At 41.2% G+C, this 16,645-nt stretch overlaps 1 protein-coding gene across 6 annotated transcripts in view; it reads left to right on the plus strand.

The window, feature by feature from the left end:
• Positions 1-15,648, plus strand: part of ARHGAP17 (Rho GTPase activating protein 17) — a 38,523-nt gene extending 22,875 nt beyond the window's left edge. The window contains exons 8-22 of one of the 6 annotated variants that reach the window (XM_042827685.1): positions 395-463; positions 616-697; positions 2,711-2,838; positions 3,177-3,288; positions 3,809-3,890; positions 4,248-4,328; positions 4,777-4,890; positions 5,147-5,238; positions 5,374-5,530; positions 6,745-6,987; positions 8,922-9,085; positions 9,482-10,096; positions 11,048-11,071; positions 12,886-12,930; positions 14,762-14,849. In XM_042827685.1, coding sequence (XP_042683619.1) covers positions 395-463; positions 616-697; positions 2,711-2,838; positions 3,177-3,288; positions 3,809-3,890; positions 4,248-4,328; positions 4,777-4,890; positions 5,147-5,238; positions 5,374-5,530; positions 6,745-6,987; positions 8,922-9,085; positions 9,482-10,096; positions 11,048-11,070 — 1,962 coding nt within the window. In that variant the 3' untranslated portion in view covers position 11,071; positions 12,886-12,930; positions 14,762-14,849. Of the gene's footprint in view, positions 1-394; positions 464-615; positions 698-2,710; positions 2,839-3,176; positions 3,289-3,808; positions 3,891-4,247; positions 4,329-4,776; positions 4,891-5,146; positions 5,239-5,373; positions 5,531-6,744; positions 6,988-8,921; positions 9,086-9,481; positions 10,097-11,047; positions 11,072-12,885; positions 12,931-14,687 lie in introns of all 6 variants that reach the window. The other 5 variants (XM_042827687.1, XM_042827686.1, XM_042827684.1 and 2 more) reach the window with 5 other exon arrangements.
• Positions 15,649-16,645: the final 997 nt, after the last annotated feature.

Below are 16,645 nucleotides of genomic sequence, written 5' to 3' on the forward strand. Positions count from 1 at the left end.
ATTCTGCTTTAATGAAAATGAACTGTGTGGTCATAAAGCATGTTACTAACTATTCAGAAATGAAGTATGCTCTTGTGTGTACTTTCCCTAAAAACAGTACAATATAGATTGTATCTTGTGTTCACCCACACAATTATAAGATTCTGTCTAAAAATGTCTGATTTTAACCCAGAGGAGAAGTTAGCAGTTACCAATAGTTCATGCCATGAATTCATTTCAAGCTTACTGCTTAGTGTGTATAGCAGAGTGGGGCAATTACTGGCTGTCTGTGCAGCCTGAATCAATGGTTCAAAGTTAGTGTAGGCAAAACAGATGTACATACTGTCTCTGTGTATAAGTTGAAACACCTTTGTAAATTTAACTTGCTATTTTGCATCTTTTTCTTTTTTCAAAGGATCAACTAGCAGCAGATATGTATAACTTTGTGTCCAAAGAAGGAGAATATGCTAAGTTTTTTGTTATGGTGAGTATTTTTTTCAGTATGAACTTGACTGCAGCACTTATGCATAGACACTCAATTCTCAAAGATTACATTTTGTGTGCTAAACCTAGTCTTATGTGCTCATCAGAAGCTAATGCTCTTTTTGTTTTTTAAAATGTGGCTTCTGTTCTCAGTTATTAGAAGCACAAGCAGATTACCATAGAAAAGCATTAACAGTCATAGAAAAGGTCCTACCCGAAATTCAAGCCCATCAAGGTAAAGTAACCTGTGCTCTGGCTGATGCTTCTCCTTGCCTGTGCCACCTATGCACAATATTCTTCTCCTTTATCTTGATTCTTTTGCATGCAGTCTTAATAAATCAGGTCATTTTGATCTACTTAACAATTCTGCATTCCCAAGCATAATTCCATCTTTGCTCTGTTCTCTGGAGTTCTCCAGCCATATTTTAACACGCTAATAGAATACTAAGGATCTGTCTCATACCCAAAAGGACAAAGGAAGGATTTTTCTATTTCTCATGTGACCTTTTGCTAATTTATACCTGACTCTTCCAGATGATGAAAATTTGTGATTTAGGAACTTCAGGGTCTTTTGTTTCTTGAATAACTAGTAAGACAATCAGCAGAAAAATTCCCAAGATTGTAAAGAACTTTTCTTTTTTTCCTCCTATGCAACCTTTTTTCCCAGTGTGCACACTGCAATGTTGAGTTTGCTGTGTTGAATATCAGCAGCTAAGAGGCTAGTAAGACAGTTTCATCTCTTCCCCATGCTATTAAGATTTTCGTTGTCAGCATAAAATAAGGAGAGTCAGTAATGGTTTGGTCTGAAGATGCACTGTGTGCTGTTGAAATAACTATCCTTAATTGACTGTACTGATTCTTAATCTACTGATCAGTAGAATTAGGTTGAACGAAGTCTGAGTGACATTTGGAGCTGAACGAGACTCGACTATCTTCAGTAGCAGATCATATGGATATTGTAGAAAGATGAACCAGTAAACTAAAGATGCCAAGAAATGTGAGCATCTTGCTGAAAAATGATAGAGAATAATCTGTTCTCTGTGGATCTGATGAAATGCAAAGTAACAAACGATACTTACACAGCATGAGGGCTGCATTATGGCTGTGTGGAAGGCTCCGTTTACAAGATACAGATCCAACTGGTTTAATTTTTCTTTGTTGCTTAGCTGCTTTGTGCAAAGCTTTTCATATGGTGAGTGCTTCAATACAGATTAGCCTTCCTTAGAAGGTGCCCCCAGGGGGATACCATCTGAGTGGTCCAGTGTCTCTGTGCAGGATGTGACTGCGGTTGTTTCTAGCTGCAGTTAAATTGCTGTGACTTTGAGCAACTACTAAGATTTCCTTGTTTCCTGTACCTTGTAAAACTGATGAAAATAGCATGGGCCGCTCATGGTATATTACTGAATGAAGGGAAATAAAGCCATGTGAAGGGGATATAGTTAATATGTTGCTGGGATTTTTTCTTTAAAAAAAAAAAAAAACTCTTTGCAGAAGTGCATCGTGTCTTTGGAAGACTCCTTCAACATCTTAACTTTTTTTTCCGTATGAGAGAAAGAATGCATCTTTACTAACAATTAATAACGTTTTGCATTGTTTTACATCTGCATTTTTCAATTAAAACAGCAGAAATAATGGTGAAAAATGGAAACAAATTCACATTCTGTTTGGAGAAATGTGTGCCAATTTTGACTTTAAAAGCTGAGGGACAATTGGGAGATGTGAAGTTGAAAATCTGTGCAGGTGTTAGTGATATGCTGCAAATGTTCTGATTGTAAGATTATTCACTCCTATTTGAAGTTGCTGATTCTTAAATCAGCAACAAACTTAATGTTACATTAACAGCTCTGTTTATATCTATCTTAGATAAAACTCAGATCAGCCCAAGTCCTGAAATCTGGGCAAAGTTTTTCTCAAAGATTCTTGTAAACCTAAGACTTTTGGAGTCTTAGCAAATCAGAATCAATGTAATGTTCGGATGTGACAGCCTAGTAATGTGTGCTCTCAGTTATATGGAAGATGTGCACTTGGTTTGCCATCTGGAAAGATGCAGAAGTATTTTTTATGGGGAATACTGGCAGGCTCGTGTTCTCTTTACTCATCATATGAGAGATGTTACCTGTCAAGGGCTGTACAACTCCTACCGTGTTCTGCAGATTTCTTAGCTAGAGGCTTTCTTCTTTTCTTGCCTGGGATGTAATCCAAGTGATTGTTAGATATTTTGCTCAGTGTTTTAATACTCTTCAATTAGACAAATGGACTGAAAAACCAGCCTTTGGAACACCATTGGAAGAGCATCTCAAGCGCAGTGGTCGTGAAATTGCAATCCCTATTGAAGCCTGTGTAATGATGCTTCTGGAGACAGGGATGAAGGAGGAGGTAAGTGTGTCACTGTATCATGCTCTATGAAGGAAAGAAGAAGAATGTAGTGAAACTCATGAACTGATATCTGTGCTTTTTAAGTTTGCTTAAGTAACTTTTCTCATTAATGTAGATAATAAGTCTTGTAACATGAAGGCTTCAGCACTATTTGTAGTATATTTGACATGACTAGAATGAAAAATGGGTAATGGACCAAGAGTGATGAGGGACCAAAGTGTTATCAGATGGCAGTGGCACATCAAGAGTCAGCTTGGTAAAGCAATATAAAGTGAAGATGACGCTGAACTATGAACTGTTTTGAGAGAGTCATAAAACTTTCACTTTTTATCATGCAGGGCTTATTCAGAATTGCTGCTGGAGCCTCCAAGTTAAAAAAGCTCAAAGCTGCCTTAGACTGTTCAACTTCACAACTTGATGAATTTTATTCTGATCCCCATGCTGTTGCAGGTACTGTGAATGTTCTGAGTCAAAACAGAGACAAATGGGTAGAACACAAATTTATTCTGTTCGTTAACTGTTGACTTGCTACGGTGTTGACCTCTGTGCAGATAAGCAGTGAATAGAAGTATAATGAAAGTTCAATTGCATAATTTAACATGGTTATGTATAGGGCATACATGCTGACCATACTTGATACATTTGCATGCCAGCGTAGCGATTAAAATTCAGGTGATTGTGGTAATTCCAATATCCTATTTCTCCCTTGATCATGCTAGTAATTCTCATGAGACCAGAGCCATACGTAGCTTTAATAAGGTTGTTCTGAAGGATGCTTCATAATTCAATAATATACATTTCTGTCTAATTACAGTAATGACTAACAAGCCTCTTGTGTTCACTGTTGAACAGATTATGGAAGTGCTGGACTGTCCTGATGTTTCACTGGGGCTTGAGTACTGTTGCATAGATAGAATTTCAATTTTAAATAGACTGGAAGCATTGACTAAGAAACTTGCCTGTTCTGCAGGTGCCTTGAAGTCCTACTTGCGAGAATTGCCAGAGCCTTTAATGACCTACAGTCTTTATGAAGAGTGGACACAAGCTGCAAAGTAAGCGTGCTACAAAGGCTTATGTAGAAAAATATTTTACATTTTTTATCAAATTTGGATCCTCAGGTAAACTCAAAAGTCCAAACTCACATTGTTCGTTTCTGAACACAGATTTTTTTCTCTAGCAAATTAGTTAGACTTCTGTGGATTGTGCTGATGCTTAAGCAGTTTTGGCTTTGTTGAAGGTTGAGATAATTCGAACATTTGAAAAGCAGGTTGTTGAATTACTGAGTACAACAATGTGTTTTGATTAGGCATAAATGGAAAATTATAGTCTTTTTTTTTTGTTCTCTTCAGAAATAACTTTTTTCTAATCTGTGAGAAAGATGTAATACATTTTCTTTTTTTCCCTTTCAGTATTCAGGACCAGGATAAGAAGCTACAAGAGTTATGGAGGATTTGTAACAAATTACCTAAGCATTTTCATGCTAATTTCAGGTATGTGTGCACATATACTGACTTGTAGTGCTCAACCATCAAAGCCACTGTGCAGCTAGTTTTGATATTAATTAGCTGAAACTCTAATCCTTTTTTTTTAACTTGGCCAAATTTTATTAGATTTATAAAATGACATCCTGCTTCATCAAGTAGTTGATGTGCAATAGTTTGCTACTGGTAGAATTTTTCAGTCAAGTTAGTTTACTGCTGACTGCAAAATAGTGATGCACAGAACTCTTCCATTTAAGGGATCATGGTTTTGGCAGTAATGGAGTTCTTGAATTTTGGCCTTGTTGTCAGTAAGAACTGTCAGTTGGTAATGTCTTCTCGAATGAACAGAATTATTACTTGCTATAAAAGCTAATTATGTTCTCAGTATCACACTAGCTTCCATCACGTGGAGAAAACTCACTGGTGTTTATTTGGTCTTCTTATTTTTTTTTTTTAGGTATTTAATCAAATTTTTAGCAAAGCTTGCACAGAACAGTGATGTCAACAAAATGACACCCAGCAATGTCGCAATAGTCCTGGGCCCCAACTTGTTGTGGGCAAAAACCGAAGGGTAAGTGGATTTAGAAAAAGTAAAAGACAACTTCCATGAAGCTGTAGAATTTCCCATCAGGTTGTTTTAAATGTAGACTATTGACAGCAACAGAGTACTTGCCTAAAAAAAAAAAAAAAAATTCAGAGTTGCTCTATGTGATACCTAGGGATGTGCTGGTTCATTGTGCTTAGCATTACGTGTTGTTTAAGGCCAGATATCTTATTTTCTTACTTTGATAGAACTATGTATGCTATTCTGTGCATCTCTTCCACAGATCCCTTGCTGAAATGGCAGCAGCAACTTCGGTCCATGTGGTAGCAATTATTGAGCCAATTATTCAGCATGCAGACTGGTTCTTCCCTGGAGGTAAATTCTTGCTGTAGTTAAAAGAATTCTGGTTTGTGATAACCCTTTGCAGGTAAACCTCCAGTAACTTTTTTTGAAGTGGTGCCATTTTGTATATATATGTCATCTGATGAATGGTGTCTGTCTTTTATCCAGATCAAGACTTCAATGTGTCTGGGGCATTTGTTGCAGTTCCTGCTGTTAATTCAAATCATTTGTCACACACTGGGAATGAATATGATTCTGGGACACTGGAACGGAAGAGGCCTGTTAGTATGGCTGTAATGGAGGGGGATTTATTGAAGAAGGAAAGGTACGTTTCGTTCTCAGATGAGGTTTTAAGTCTTCGCTCCTGAGAACTTGACTTCTTAGGCTGTAGTTTAACATGTTTAGTGGTCTCAGGAGGAGAATTTTGAGAAAATATTGTAGGTAACAAGAGTGATTTATTTTCCCCATGTTATTGCAGCCTGAGGAAGGTTCAAAGGTAATGTACTAGATATACTCTGTGCATGACTTAAAATAAAAAAAGAAAAAAAAAGCAGATACCACTGCTTCCAATCACCATCTTCCTATTACAGATGTGGGGGGTCTGAAATCCAGTGAAACAGAAGTGTATGTAGTAACATCTGTCAGTGTCTAACTTCTGGTATTCCATGGCTTCTTTTCAAAGCCCATAAGCCGAGGTGGTGTTACCTGGTGCCTTCATGATAAGACTTCTGATTTGAAGATGGTACAGTATGCCATGGCAAATAGTAAACTGCTAAAAAAAAATAAATAAAACATGCTGTTTTCCCATATAACATGTAGTGTAACACTTATTTATCACTCATACCATGAATATTAAAGTGATGTGCTGTTTTGTTTATAGCTATTTATGCAAGTGTTAAATTGTTACCTAAATGTTAATTGTGGGTAGCCACATGTAATTTTATCAGTGCTGACAGAAGGAGCAGAAGAAAGTCAGTTTAGGATTCACTGTCTTTAACACAACAAGCATAAAATTCAGTTCTTGAATATATTAAACACATTCTCAAACCTGTTAGTTTCTTTATCTATAGTTAAATAGGGGCACCTGTTTCTTTGGCCAAATCGTGGAAGCATATATCCAGTGCCATTTTTAGTCTGTCTTGAAATCTGTACAACAAATTAAAAGTTTTGACACATGAATTTTGTTTCTATTACATACCATATTTAGACAGTAGATACTCTGGTGTGAAAGGAAATGTATGTATTTACATGTAAAAATACTGAATGTTTCGACCTCATTGTCATCAGTCCGTCTTCAAATGTTATTGAGTGATTTGTTCCACTTATGTTTACCCTCTGTGCAGATAAGTCAAATAGTGTTGCATGTCTTAACATTAATGGTGTTATATGCAGACAGTGGGAGCTTTCCTTGTTGCTGCTTTGCATGCTAAGCAACAGGGGTTGCACTTGTCTTTGTGGGTTGTAACAGCCAGTTGTCTTGTTGCTTTAGTTAACTGGTGTTGGCTGGCGTGGTGTGTTTACTCTCTCTTCTTTCTGTAGCTTTGGTGTCAAGGTTATGGACTTCCAAGCAAACCCTCGGAGATGTGGCACTATAAATAGAAAGCACACATCCCCAGCTTTCCAGCCACCACTTCCACCCACAGAGGCTGGCATGTTGGCTCATTCTGGAGCAGAGCAGCACTCACAAGCTGCTGTGGCTGAAACAAGCCCAGTGGGTGCTGGTTTTGCCCTATCTGCTGGCACAGCAGAACAGTTACAAAGCCAAGGAAATGAGGATGTCAGGTAAGAGGTATGGCTTCTGCTGGCAGTGGCTTAGCTGGCTGCTTCAGCAGCAAACTGATGATGTCAGCTGTATCAGCTTCACAAGGCACATCCTCTGATTAGAGGACATGTTGTTGTATGCAGAGTCTTTTTGGGTGTGGGCAGAAGCACTGTAAAAGAGCTCTCTTTCTACGTGTATTTATGATCTTTTAATTTGAATGTGTGTTCCAGAATCGATCTTCCTAACATAAGGAATTTCTTAAGGAAAAAATTGTGAAAAATGCTAAAAAAAAAAAAAATAAATAAAATCTACTTTTGCTGCCCATGCTGACCTTTCCAAATTACACTCCATAGGTGTCCATGCAGCATGTCTGTCAGTTTGCTGCTGAAAGATCAAAACCTGCCAGTGGCATTGCTAGAAACCCATTGGTCTTGTTTGTTGTTTCTTGTTCATGTTATCTGGATTTGTCACCTTCTTCTGTGGCAAGTGTTAGTGGTGACCAGACTTGCTAGAAAACTGGAAGTCAATTTGTCATATTTCTTTAGAAGTGTGTATACAGACTTTTCTGCTACTCAATTACAGATGGAAACTGTGTGATCATATCTTCAGTATCAGAATACATGGACTCCAAGAATAATTGCAGTAGCTTTGATTCTTACTTTCAGGGACGGTGAAAGCAGCAGTTTGCTTTTACTGTTCTTGAGATCTGAGAGATGTAGTGAATGCATAAAATTGCTCGTAGTGCTCCCCAGCCATCAGTCTCTTGCGTAACGCCTTACATTAAAAAGCCATCACGGAGTTTTATGCAGCGCTGATTCTTTGGCATGTAGCTTTTGGTTCCAGGTGATGCTTCTGCAAAAATATCTCGTTTAAATATCCCCTCTAGACCAGTATTTCTCCAGTGATGTCTCTTGTGGCAGAGGAAGCTAAAATGAAACCTTAAGTGCAGCATCTAAAAACTACATGAAATTTAATAACAGCATCTAGAAAAATTAGGGTTATGTTTTGCTAGTAAGTAATTGAAAGGTTTTTGCCATTTTGAGATGGAGATGTTGTAAAGAGAGATGAATGAAGACTGTAAGTGCATAGGAAGTAAAATGGGGAGGCACTGTGCAGAACCACCGTGGCTGGTTCATACTCGATTGTTGTTTCTCTCCGATATCAAGAAGAAAGAACTGAGATGTCCTGATCTGAATTTTGGGGGTTTTACTGGAATTGTTCTCTTGGATGCTCATCTCAGACTGGACTCCCTTGATCACGGGAAGCAGGGTGAAAGTTTAATTCCAGGTAGAGTGGGGAGTTTCAGCCAGAAGGAGGGGAACCACCGTTCTCTCCACACCCACAGCCTTTGCAGTCTCTGAGGGCTTCCAAAGGCTCTGCAGACTTGAGCAGTGAGGGCTGCATCTGCCTAGTCTGTGTGAGTTATGCAGCAAGTTGGTTTTCTTTTTTTTTTTTTTTTTTTTGGCAAAGCTTCAGAGTGCCACTGCTTACTCCTTACCAGTGAATTGGATGTGGTGCTGTGTCAAGAGTATTTGGGAAAGTTAACAGTTACAGGAGTAGTGACTATATTTGAATGAGGAAATGAAAGGAGTCATTTATGTGAACCTTATTGGTGGGGCACTTCTTAAAGAACCTAAAGGGCGCTCTGGTGTGGCAGCTGTACTGTGAGTACCAGTATTTAATTCAAACAGGCTTTGTGATGTTACAGAACTACTTGGATTCCTGATTTATCTTGGTAATGGATCTTTTGTACAGGTCTGCCTGAAACCTACCTGTGAATTTTTTGAAGAGTTTTAGTGCTCAGTTTGTCAGTAATAACAGCCAGTGCAGAAGGTTTTTAAGATGTGTAAGGGCCAGAACTGGAGCGTGGTTCATAGCGTAAACCTTAAAGGTGCAGTTGATCTGCGCAAGGCATTTTGTAATCATCTTCTAACTTGAGACTTTTGATTTTCAGTACCTCAAAACCTAAGGACAACGCATCTTCAGCTACTCCTCCACCCGTGAGAAACGGTGGGCATGTGAATGCTGCCCCAAACCAGTCAGCAAGTAGCAGTAATCAGCTTTCTGTTAATCAGCCACAGAATGCAGCAGGTCCCAGTCCCCATTCAGTGAGAAGAGGTATGATTTTTTTTTTTTGCTTGGCTTTTAAAGCACTAAGTTCCAACTGTTCTTTAAGCACTACAAAAATGCTTGCTAAAATTACTTTACCATCATGTCTTCCTTTACTCCAGACTTCAGTTCTTTTGCCTTTCACTAGGACCTGTATATATCTTTGGATTCCTTCATGAGTGCTGCTAGTAATGTTATCAACACTGTTTAATGAAGTCACTTGACTACTGATTAGTAAGCCAATATTTGCATTTCTGTAGTTTCCTACTGATACCACTTTTATTTTGTAATGCACCATTTTATTTCAGTAATATACTTAAGTATTTCATAGAGCTATGAATTCCTTCTTTTAGGAGTTTGGTTTCACAACACACTGCCATAAAATCTCCCCTCTTCCATTCACAGCTGTTAAAAAGCCTGCGCCAGCACCTCCCAAGCCAGCTAACCCCCCGCCAGGGCAGCCAGGAAGCCAAAGCTCTGCTCCAGCTGCTCAGCCACCTTCAATCTCTCCAAAGCCACTTGCCAGAAGCTCTTCTCCTCCTGCCCAACATGCAAACCAGGGAGCAGCCCTGACCTCCAGTTCCCAGGTTTCTGCACCTCGGCGATACTCCAGCAGCCTGTCCCCAATCCAAGCTCCCAGCCACCCACCACCACAGCCCCCAACGCAGGCTACTCCTCCACTGCAGCCCAAAGCAAACAATCAAGCATCTCCTGCTGCACCCAGCAGTGAACATGGACCAGAGCAGCCCTGTTACACTCCTCCGCAGACTCCAACACCACCTGATACACCCCCCCTAGGCAAGCACAGTACTAGTTCCCCGCTGTCACAGCCGCAGTCATCTGCTCAAGACACTTCACAGTCTCACTCTCCACCTCACAGTGGCACGCTGCCAAGGCCGCGGCCTGTGCCCAAGCCCAGAAACAGACCCAGTGTTCCCCCTCCTCCTCATCCTCCTTCTCAGCTGGCTGGAGACGGTATTATTGCAAATCCCACGCAAACAGCTTCCAAAATAGTAACAGGTGAGTGGATTCTTTCATATTCAGTGCCTCCTTAGGGAGTGGAAATGAAGAAAATGTCTGTAGCTATGTGTAATCTTTTAAGAAAGCACAAGCAACAGTTAAAATACTGAATTGCTTATTTACAGTTAGAATGCACACACAACTGTTCTTCACTTGGGGGTCTTGGGGGTCTTCCATAGTGAAGGTCTCCTTTCGTCAGGCTGAATGATGTGGGGGGAAGTGTGCATTAGCTTGCTTTTTTTTTTTTAAAGTGCTGGATGCAAGACACTGGAGTAGCAACAAACTCCACAGGGCTTTCTCCAGCCTCAGCATCATGGCAATCTCCTAGGCTTATGCTTCTGTGTGCAGAAAAGGCAAATAATTTGGAGAAAGCAGAAGATGCCATCAGGAATAGTATATTTGGGATTTACAGGAGATAGCAAATCAATGAAGCGATCACTGATGTGTTCTGGTAGAACAGATGCTAACACCGAATGTTTTACTTTGTGAGATGAAGCTTTCTGATGGGGTTTTAAGTCTGGAAGCTGAAGAATCAAATAGACTTAACTAAATTGTGGATTGATCTTCATTCTTTATGTGCAGACTTTTTCTCTTTTAAGACATTGATGAATTAAAGATGAATTTTCTGTCTTCTCACAAGAACTTAATGAAGCTCATAGTTATTAGCTTGGTAGAGATAATATTAATTTAAATGTTGGAAAAAAGTTAATTGCTGAAGAAAGTAAAAGCTAGCAGATCTTGAAATGTGCTGCTGGTGAGTCTTTGCTTGGTTTAGGAAGTTCTGAATGAAAAGACAGCAAATGTAAGACTAATGCTTTTAAACCTACTCATGTTCAATAATAGTTAAAACTTTCTAATGACACTGCAGCTTCTGAACAATGAAACTAATGTTTTGGAATGCAAAGTGTAAATTCTGTTGCCTAACAGCTTTACCCCATGGTGCCTTCACAGGTGGGGATGGTTACTGCGAATAAGGTTTGTACTTACTAGAAACATGCAATATAAGCTAAAATGCTCCCGCGCAGCAGTATTTTATTTGTAGCTTTATTTTGTATATGCGCTTTGGAATACGTGCTCTGTCAACTCTGTATGTTCTCATGTCATTCTGTTTGTAAGACATATTAGGACCTGTGCTTAATTTCAATAGTGCTGTACAAATGGTAAAAATAACTGTAGTGAATAGCACTTCCCACAGTCACCTGGTGTGAAGCAGTGACCCATTTAAAATAGATTTCTTCTCATCAATGCAGGCAAATGTTGCAGCTTATAGTTTTTCCTCCAGTTCAGTCTTTTCTGGTTGCACTTCAGTGTAGCTTTCACTCTAGGTTTTCAGTTGTTTTTACTTGCACCTTATTTGGCAAAATACTCAGTTGTGTGACTAAACTCCTTTGCAGGTGCAGCAGCATCTGCATTCTGGCGTATTTGCATTCTGTCAGCCCCAGCCTTGCTAATAGTCTGCTCAATCACAGCTGCCAAACAGCACATTAATAATCTCACTTGATACATAGCAGCTCAGAAATATGCTACCTTTCTAAGGTAACAACTGCATGACAGGCTGGAAAAGTTGAGGTTGCATTCCAGAATTATCTCAAGATCAGGAGTATAGTTTTGTATACAAGGAACTAGCAATAAATGAGCAGCTAAGCAACTAAAAGGTAGCTTTGTGTTTTAAAATAAGATATCTCCTGATTGTACTCCTGCTCTTTTTATCAACATCTTTAAAATACAAAAGCAATTCACTTCAAAACTGAATTTGGCCTTAAGTCTGTAGGCTCTGCATCTTTACAGCACTTGTACAGAAGTTGAGAATGGGAACAATGCTGATGAGTCAAACTCCAAGTAAAGAGAATTTTCCTGATTCTGGGGAAGTTGCTTTAGTGCAAGCAGTTAAGCAGAATTTGTTTTACTTCAGTGTAACTGGAGAAATGCTTGCCTTCTAAGTAATAACCAGCTGGTATGCAGGGGGCTGCTTCATTAGTGGGGGAGTTTAAGTTACACGGAGCATCTGCCATGCGATAGTGGTTGTGTGAATTACCACAGCTGTCTTGTTGTTTGGATACAATTGAAGAAACTACCAACCAAAAAACACTAAGATCTGTTTATCAACCTGAAAATGTTAGAAAAGAATTAATAGATATCGGTCTTCCCAAGTGCAAACCTTAGCAGGTCGGCTGGGTAAATGGTGTATGGTAAACAACAGTAGGAAAGCTACCACACAGAAAAGTCTGTCAAGGAAAGCTGATGATGAAGGATTCTTTAGCAGAGCTGGTAAAGGAATCTAGAGAACCTAGTGTGTTTTGAAAACAAACCGAGAAGTGGGAGCACTTGAAGTGACAGCCGGGCTTGTCTAACGCAGTGCTCTCAGTGCAGGATCATCCAGCTTTTCCAGATCAGTCCTTTTTATTTTGCTTTAGAGAATATTTGTTCTGAATTAACACCACTGTGTATTACATAAGAGTATCTGCTCTAACATTTACACACGCACATGTAGTTATATTTAAGCACTGGCTGGTACTATAAACTAGCTTATCTGATTCACAGTGTGAAATAACTACTTTCAATTTTAACTTTAAATAATGGAGCAAGGGAAACCAGGAATAATAGAAATGAAAATTTAGGTGCCAGCAGACTTTATAATATCAGCATGAGAATTCTGAATTGTTTTCAGGATAATATTGAATTTCTTTGTCCGTATTCTGGACAGTAATGCCTCAAATTCTATTTGCAGTATTAAAGTTATGAGCCCTAGAAAAGAATATTCTAATCAAAAATTTTATTAAATAATCTAGATGTTTGACCTGCTTTCAGTATGAACTGTATTGGAAAGTTCAATGGTAAGGAAAAGGCATATGATTGGCCAAAAATGTCTCTAATTTGTAATCATGTGTGTGCTAATGCCCACTACTAACCTGTCACAAATAACACTGCTTGCTTGCATTATCACTAGTGTGGCATGCAAAAAGCATGGCTGTTTATGCTTGCTTTTACATTAACATACTAAAAGCATTGAAGACTAGAATGTGTAAAATTCCTGTTTTGACTGGCCAGTTTCACATTTTACTTCTTCAGCTTACTGAAAATCAGTTTGAAATCCGTGTATCTTATGCAGAGGTTCATTTTGTGTCCAGCTTAGCTGTGTTGTTAATCACAAATACTCCCTTCCTGTGTCATCTCACACTGTTACCTCTTTTTTGAGAAGATCTCGTCCCTTGATATGCAGTAGCAGCAGAATTGCATCTTTTGAATCATATTGTGAATGAAAACTTGGCAGTAGTGACAGATACTGGGGAGAATGTAGTGTCTCTGCTGCTTGAGATCAGTGCCACCTTCTCCATGGTTGGGCATAGCATGTGGGGAATTGAGCAAGAGAATATGTAGGAATTTGGGACACGGCTACAACTTTTTGTATGTAATGGTGCTTCTGATGACAGTAGTAAAATGCCTAAAACATCTGACCTTTAAACAATTTTAATTTTAACTCAACTGATTCTAAAAGTACTTAAATTTTCATGTTAAACACGTGGATGGTGAGACAAAGTGAACAGGGGCTTGGTTTGAAAGTAGCACAGACATTATTTTCTTCATTGCTCTCTGAGGTCTGCTGAACAGTAACTTTGTGCTGGTTTTCAGAATGGGGAGAGTGTCATGTTGTGCACTACAGGCAGTTGGTGTCAGGCAACAACGTGATGGAGTTGCAGCTGTCGTGTTAGCAGTGCCACCACAAAACTTCTTCATGTGAGAGTGCCTGCCCGTGGGCCTGGGAAAGGAGCAGGAGGCGCTGCCTTGGGCATCGCTTCTGTATCTGCTTGGGCCTCTTCCATGCTGTTTAGCTCAGAAGTTTTTAACTTGAACGCTTGCAGTGTAACTTCTGGGCTAAATTTAAGACTTAATGATAGGATTCAAAGTCTTCAAAAGATTCTTATCTTTGCCACCTGACTTTAAAAGCAAGGTGCTTAGCTAGATTTATCGATCTAAACAATTTTCTGTTTGGATTGTTGCAGTAAGTAGTGCCATGGCTTACTATTCTACGAAGCTGACTTACAATGACAACATATTCATTCACATCTTTTAAACTGTTCCGGATTTTTTTTAATTTTCTACCTGCCAGTACAGTCAGTCACCAGGAACATTTTGTCCTTCTTTGGACACCTTAGCTTGAACAAAATTCTCCTTTCATCAGTAGGGGGCAAAGAACAGGATCTAGTTGCACACAGGAGATGAATGTTGTCTTGGATAATTTCTTCCTGCTGTCACTTCTAAAAGCCCGGGGTGGTGCCCTCTGGTGTGGAGGTGCCCATTGATGCTCAGTGACCATCCGGGTCTGATGCGACTGCCCAGGTATAGCATTACTTTCTGGGGGCCTTGAGGACCGTGACATTGTTGTATTTCCTACGAATGGTGGAAAGCAAACAAATACACTTATGTACATGGCTAAAAGAAGGCATGTAGGAGAAATGACCCCAGGATGAGATTTCTAGTTTGGGTTAGCCCAGTGTTTCTGTCGCATGTGAGCGTGCGTGCCAGCCCTCTGTCTGAGAAACCCTTGTTGGTAAAAGCCCTCATTGATCTTTCTTTCCCTTTTCTTCCTAAGGAAATGCACCAGCAATGCACTACTGAGATGTCTCTGTCCTGACTGCTAAACTTGCTCTTCCGTTTTTTGTGCAGACTCCAATTCCAGTATTCCAGAACCACTTCAAAACCCTTCTGCAGAGCTTCCTACGGAGGCAGCGGGCAAAGAACTGCACAACCACCTCCCTCTAGATATTGACAATGACACAGAAAGCACTGCTCTGTGAAGGGAGCCAAAACACTCTTTCCTTTCCTGACGGGAAAACTGACAGAGCCAACAGTGAAAAGCTTCTCCTGCCGGCACGGAGACCTGTGTGCACCTCAATGCAGGGCGAGGAGCTGTGCAGGAGAGGTGTAATGATCTGTGTGCCTCGAGTTATCCACATCCCCGATGGAAGGAATTAATCACGGCAGAAGCGTGCATAGGAAGTGTAGCTGCTGCTGTTACCAACGGTATTAGCGAAATTCCAACCGATTTTAAGAAGCGAATTATTAGTTATTTAAAGTGCATGTATTACGGAAGTAATCTTTTTAATGCCGCGGTTAGACTCTTATTCTAGTTGTTAGGCGTTACAAGGAGAGGCCTTGCGAGAGACATTCCCTCACTGCTTTGCTGCAGGTTTTTGAGACGTGAACCAAAGCCGGCACAGCGGCGGTGACTGCTGGCCCTGTCACTGCAAACAGCTGTGTGTGCTCAGTGCCTTGACGGACTGTGACTGCAGGAGGAACCTTACTGTATTGTAATCATTTCAGCGCTACTCTGTGATCAGTACCTAATCTGTATTTCATAGTTATTTGTATTAACCAGCCTGCTTTTTTGTTTATGTGGAATTAATGACTGTTTGGAGAAAAAGCTGTGGAAGTGGTTTTGTGCTTTCATAGGAAACGGTTGGATTTTGAAAGAAAAAAAAAATTCTTTGAACATCTGTTTTGATGCATCAGTTGGGTGAACGTTTATAAAATTAAAGACCGCCTTTTGTCAACCCGAGCCCCTCTTCGTTCCGCGCGCCAAAACTGCCGCCGCCCCCCCCCCCCCCCTTCTGGGGCCCAGCAGGAGTACTGTCCAATCCCGTGCCCACTCCCCTCACGCGGGAACCGCCCAACTAACGCCGCCCTATCCAATCCCGTCCTCGCTCTCCTCAGGCGGGAAACGCCTACTTAGTGCCGCCCTGCCCAATCCTGGCCCAGTAGGAAGAAAGCGGCCCCTTCTCCGCGTTTTGCCCGGCCCAACTTGCTATAGGGGCCGGCAGCGCTCTGGCAGCCTCCGTACTAAGTGGCTAGGTCGTTTTCCGAGCACCAAACGCAGCCGTTCCGCTGCTGCTACTGGAAAGTCGGGTCCTACGCCATCTCTCAGCCTCGATCACATCCGTCGGGGAACTCTGCAGAAGCCATTGCTGGCCGAGTGCGCGGGTCAAGCGGAGCAGGGCGAGGATTGGTTGGGCGGGGCGGGAGTGTCTACGAGTCGGATTGGGCGAAGCGGAGCAAGGCGGGAATGGGGGGCGGGCCAAGCCCTGACTGGGCTGCGGCGGGGATTGGTTCCCGCTGGAACCATCTAGGCAGTGATTGGCTCTGAGCCAGCGAGGCGGGAACAGGAGGTGTGAAATACGACCGCGTGCCGCAGCATGAGGGAGTATCGGCGAAGGTGAGAAGGCGGCGGCGGCGGTGGCGGCAGAACAGGGAACGGAGCCGGGAGCAGAGCGGAGTGCGGTGAGCCTGTCTGGGAAGCTGCGACTGGGGGTCGGCGAAGTGATGAACGGATTGGCTGTTGCCCACCGCGGCGATTTAGGTGGGGGCCGCGTGCGGTGTGCAGTGCCTGTGGACACTGTGTGGAGATGGAGTCACAGCGGGAAAGGACTTGGTGGGCTGCTGCAGGAAGACAGGGCAGCTGTGCAGCAGTGCTGGAGCTGAGAATAAAGATGTTGTGGGAAACAGAGCAAGAGCTGAAATCACTGGTGTGAGCTTCCTATAAGGTTTTGTGGG

Source organism: Centrocercus urophasianus, unplaced genomic scaffold (genome assembly GCF_019232065.1).
Source record: "Centrocercus urophasianus isolate 14NV4802_14NV808 unplaced genomic scaffold, USGS_Curo_1.0 seq_29, whole genome shotgun sequence".
In the NCBI taxonomy this organism is placed as follows: domain Eukaryota; kingdom Metazoa; phylum Chordata; class Aves; order Galliformes; family Phasianidae; genus Centrocercus; species Centrocercus urophasianus.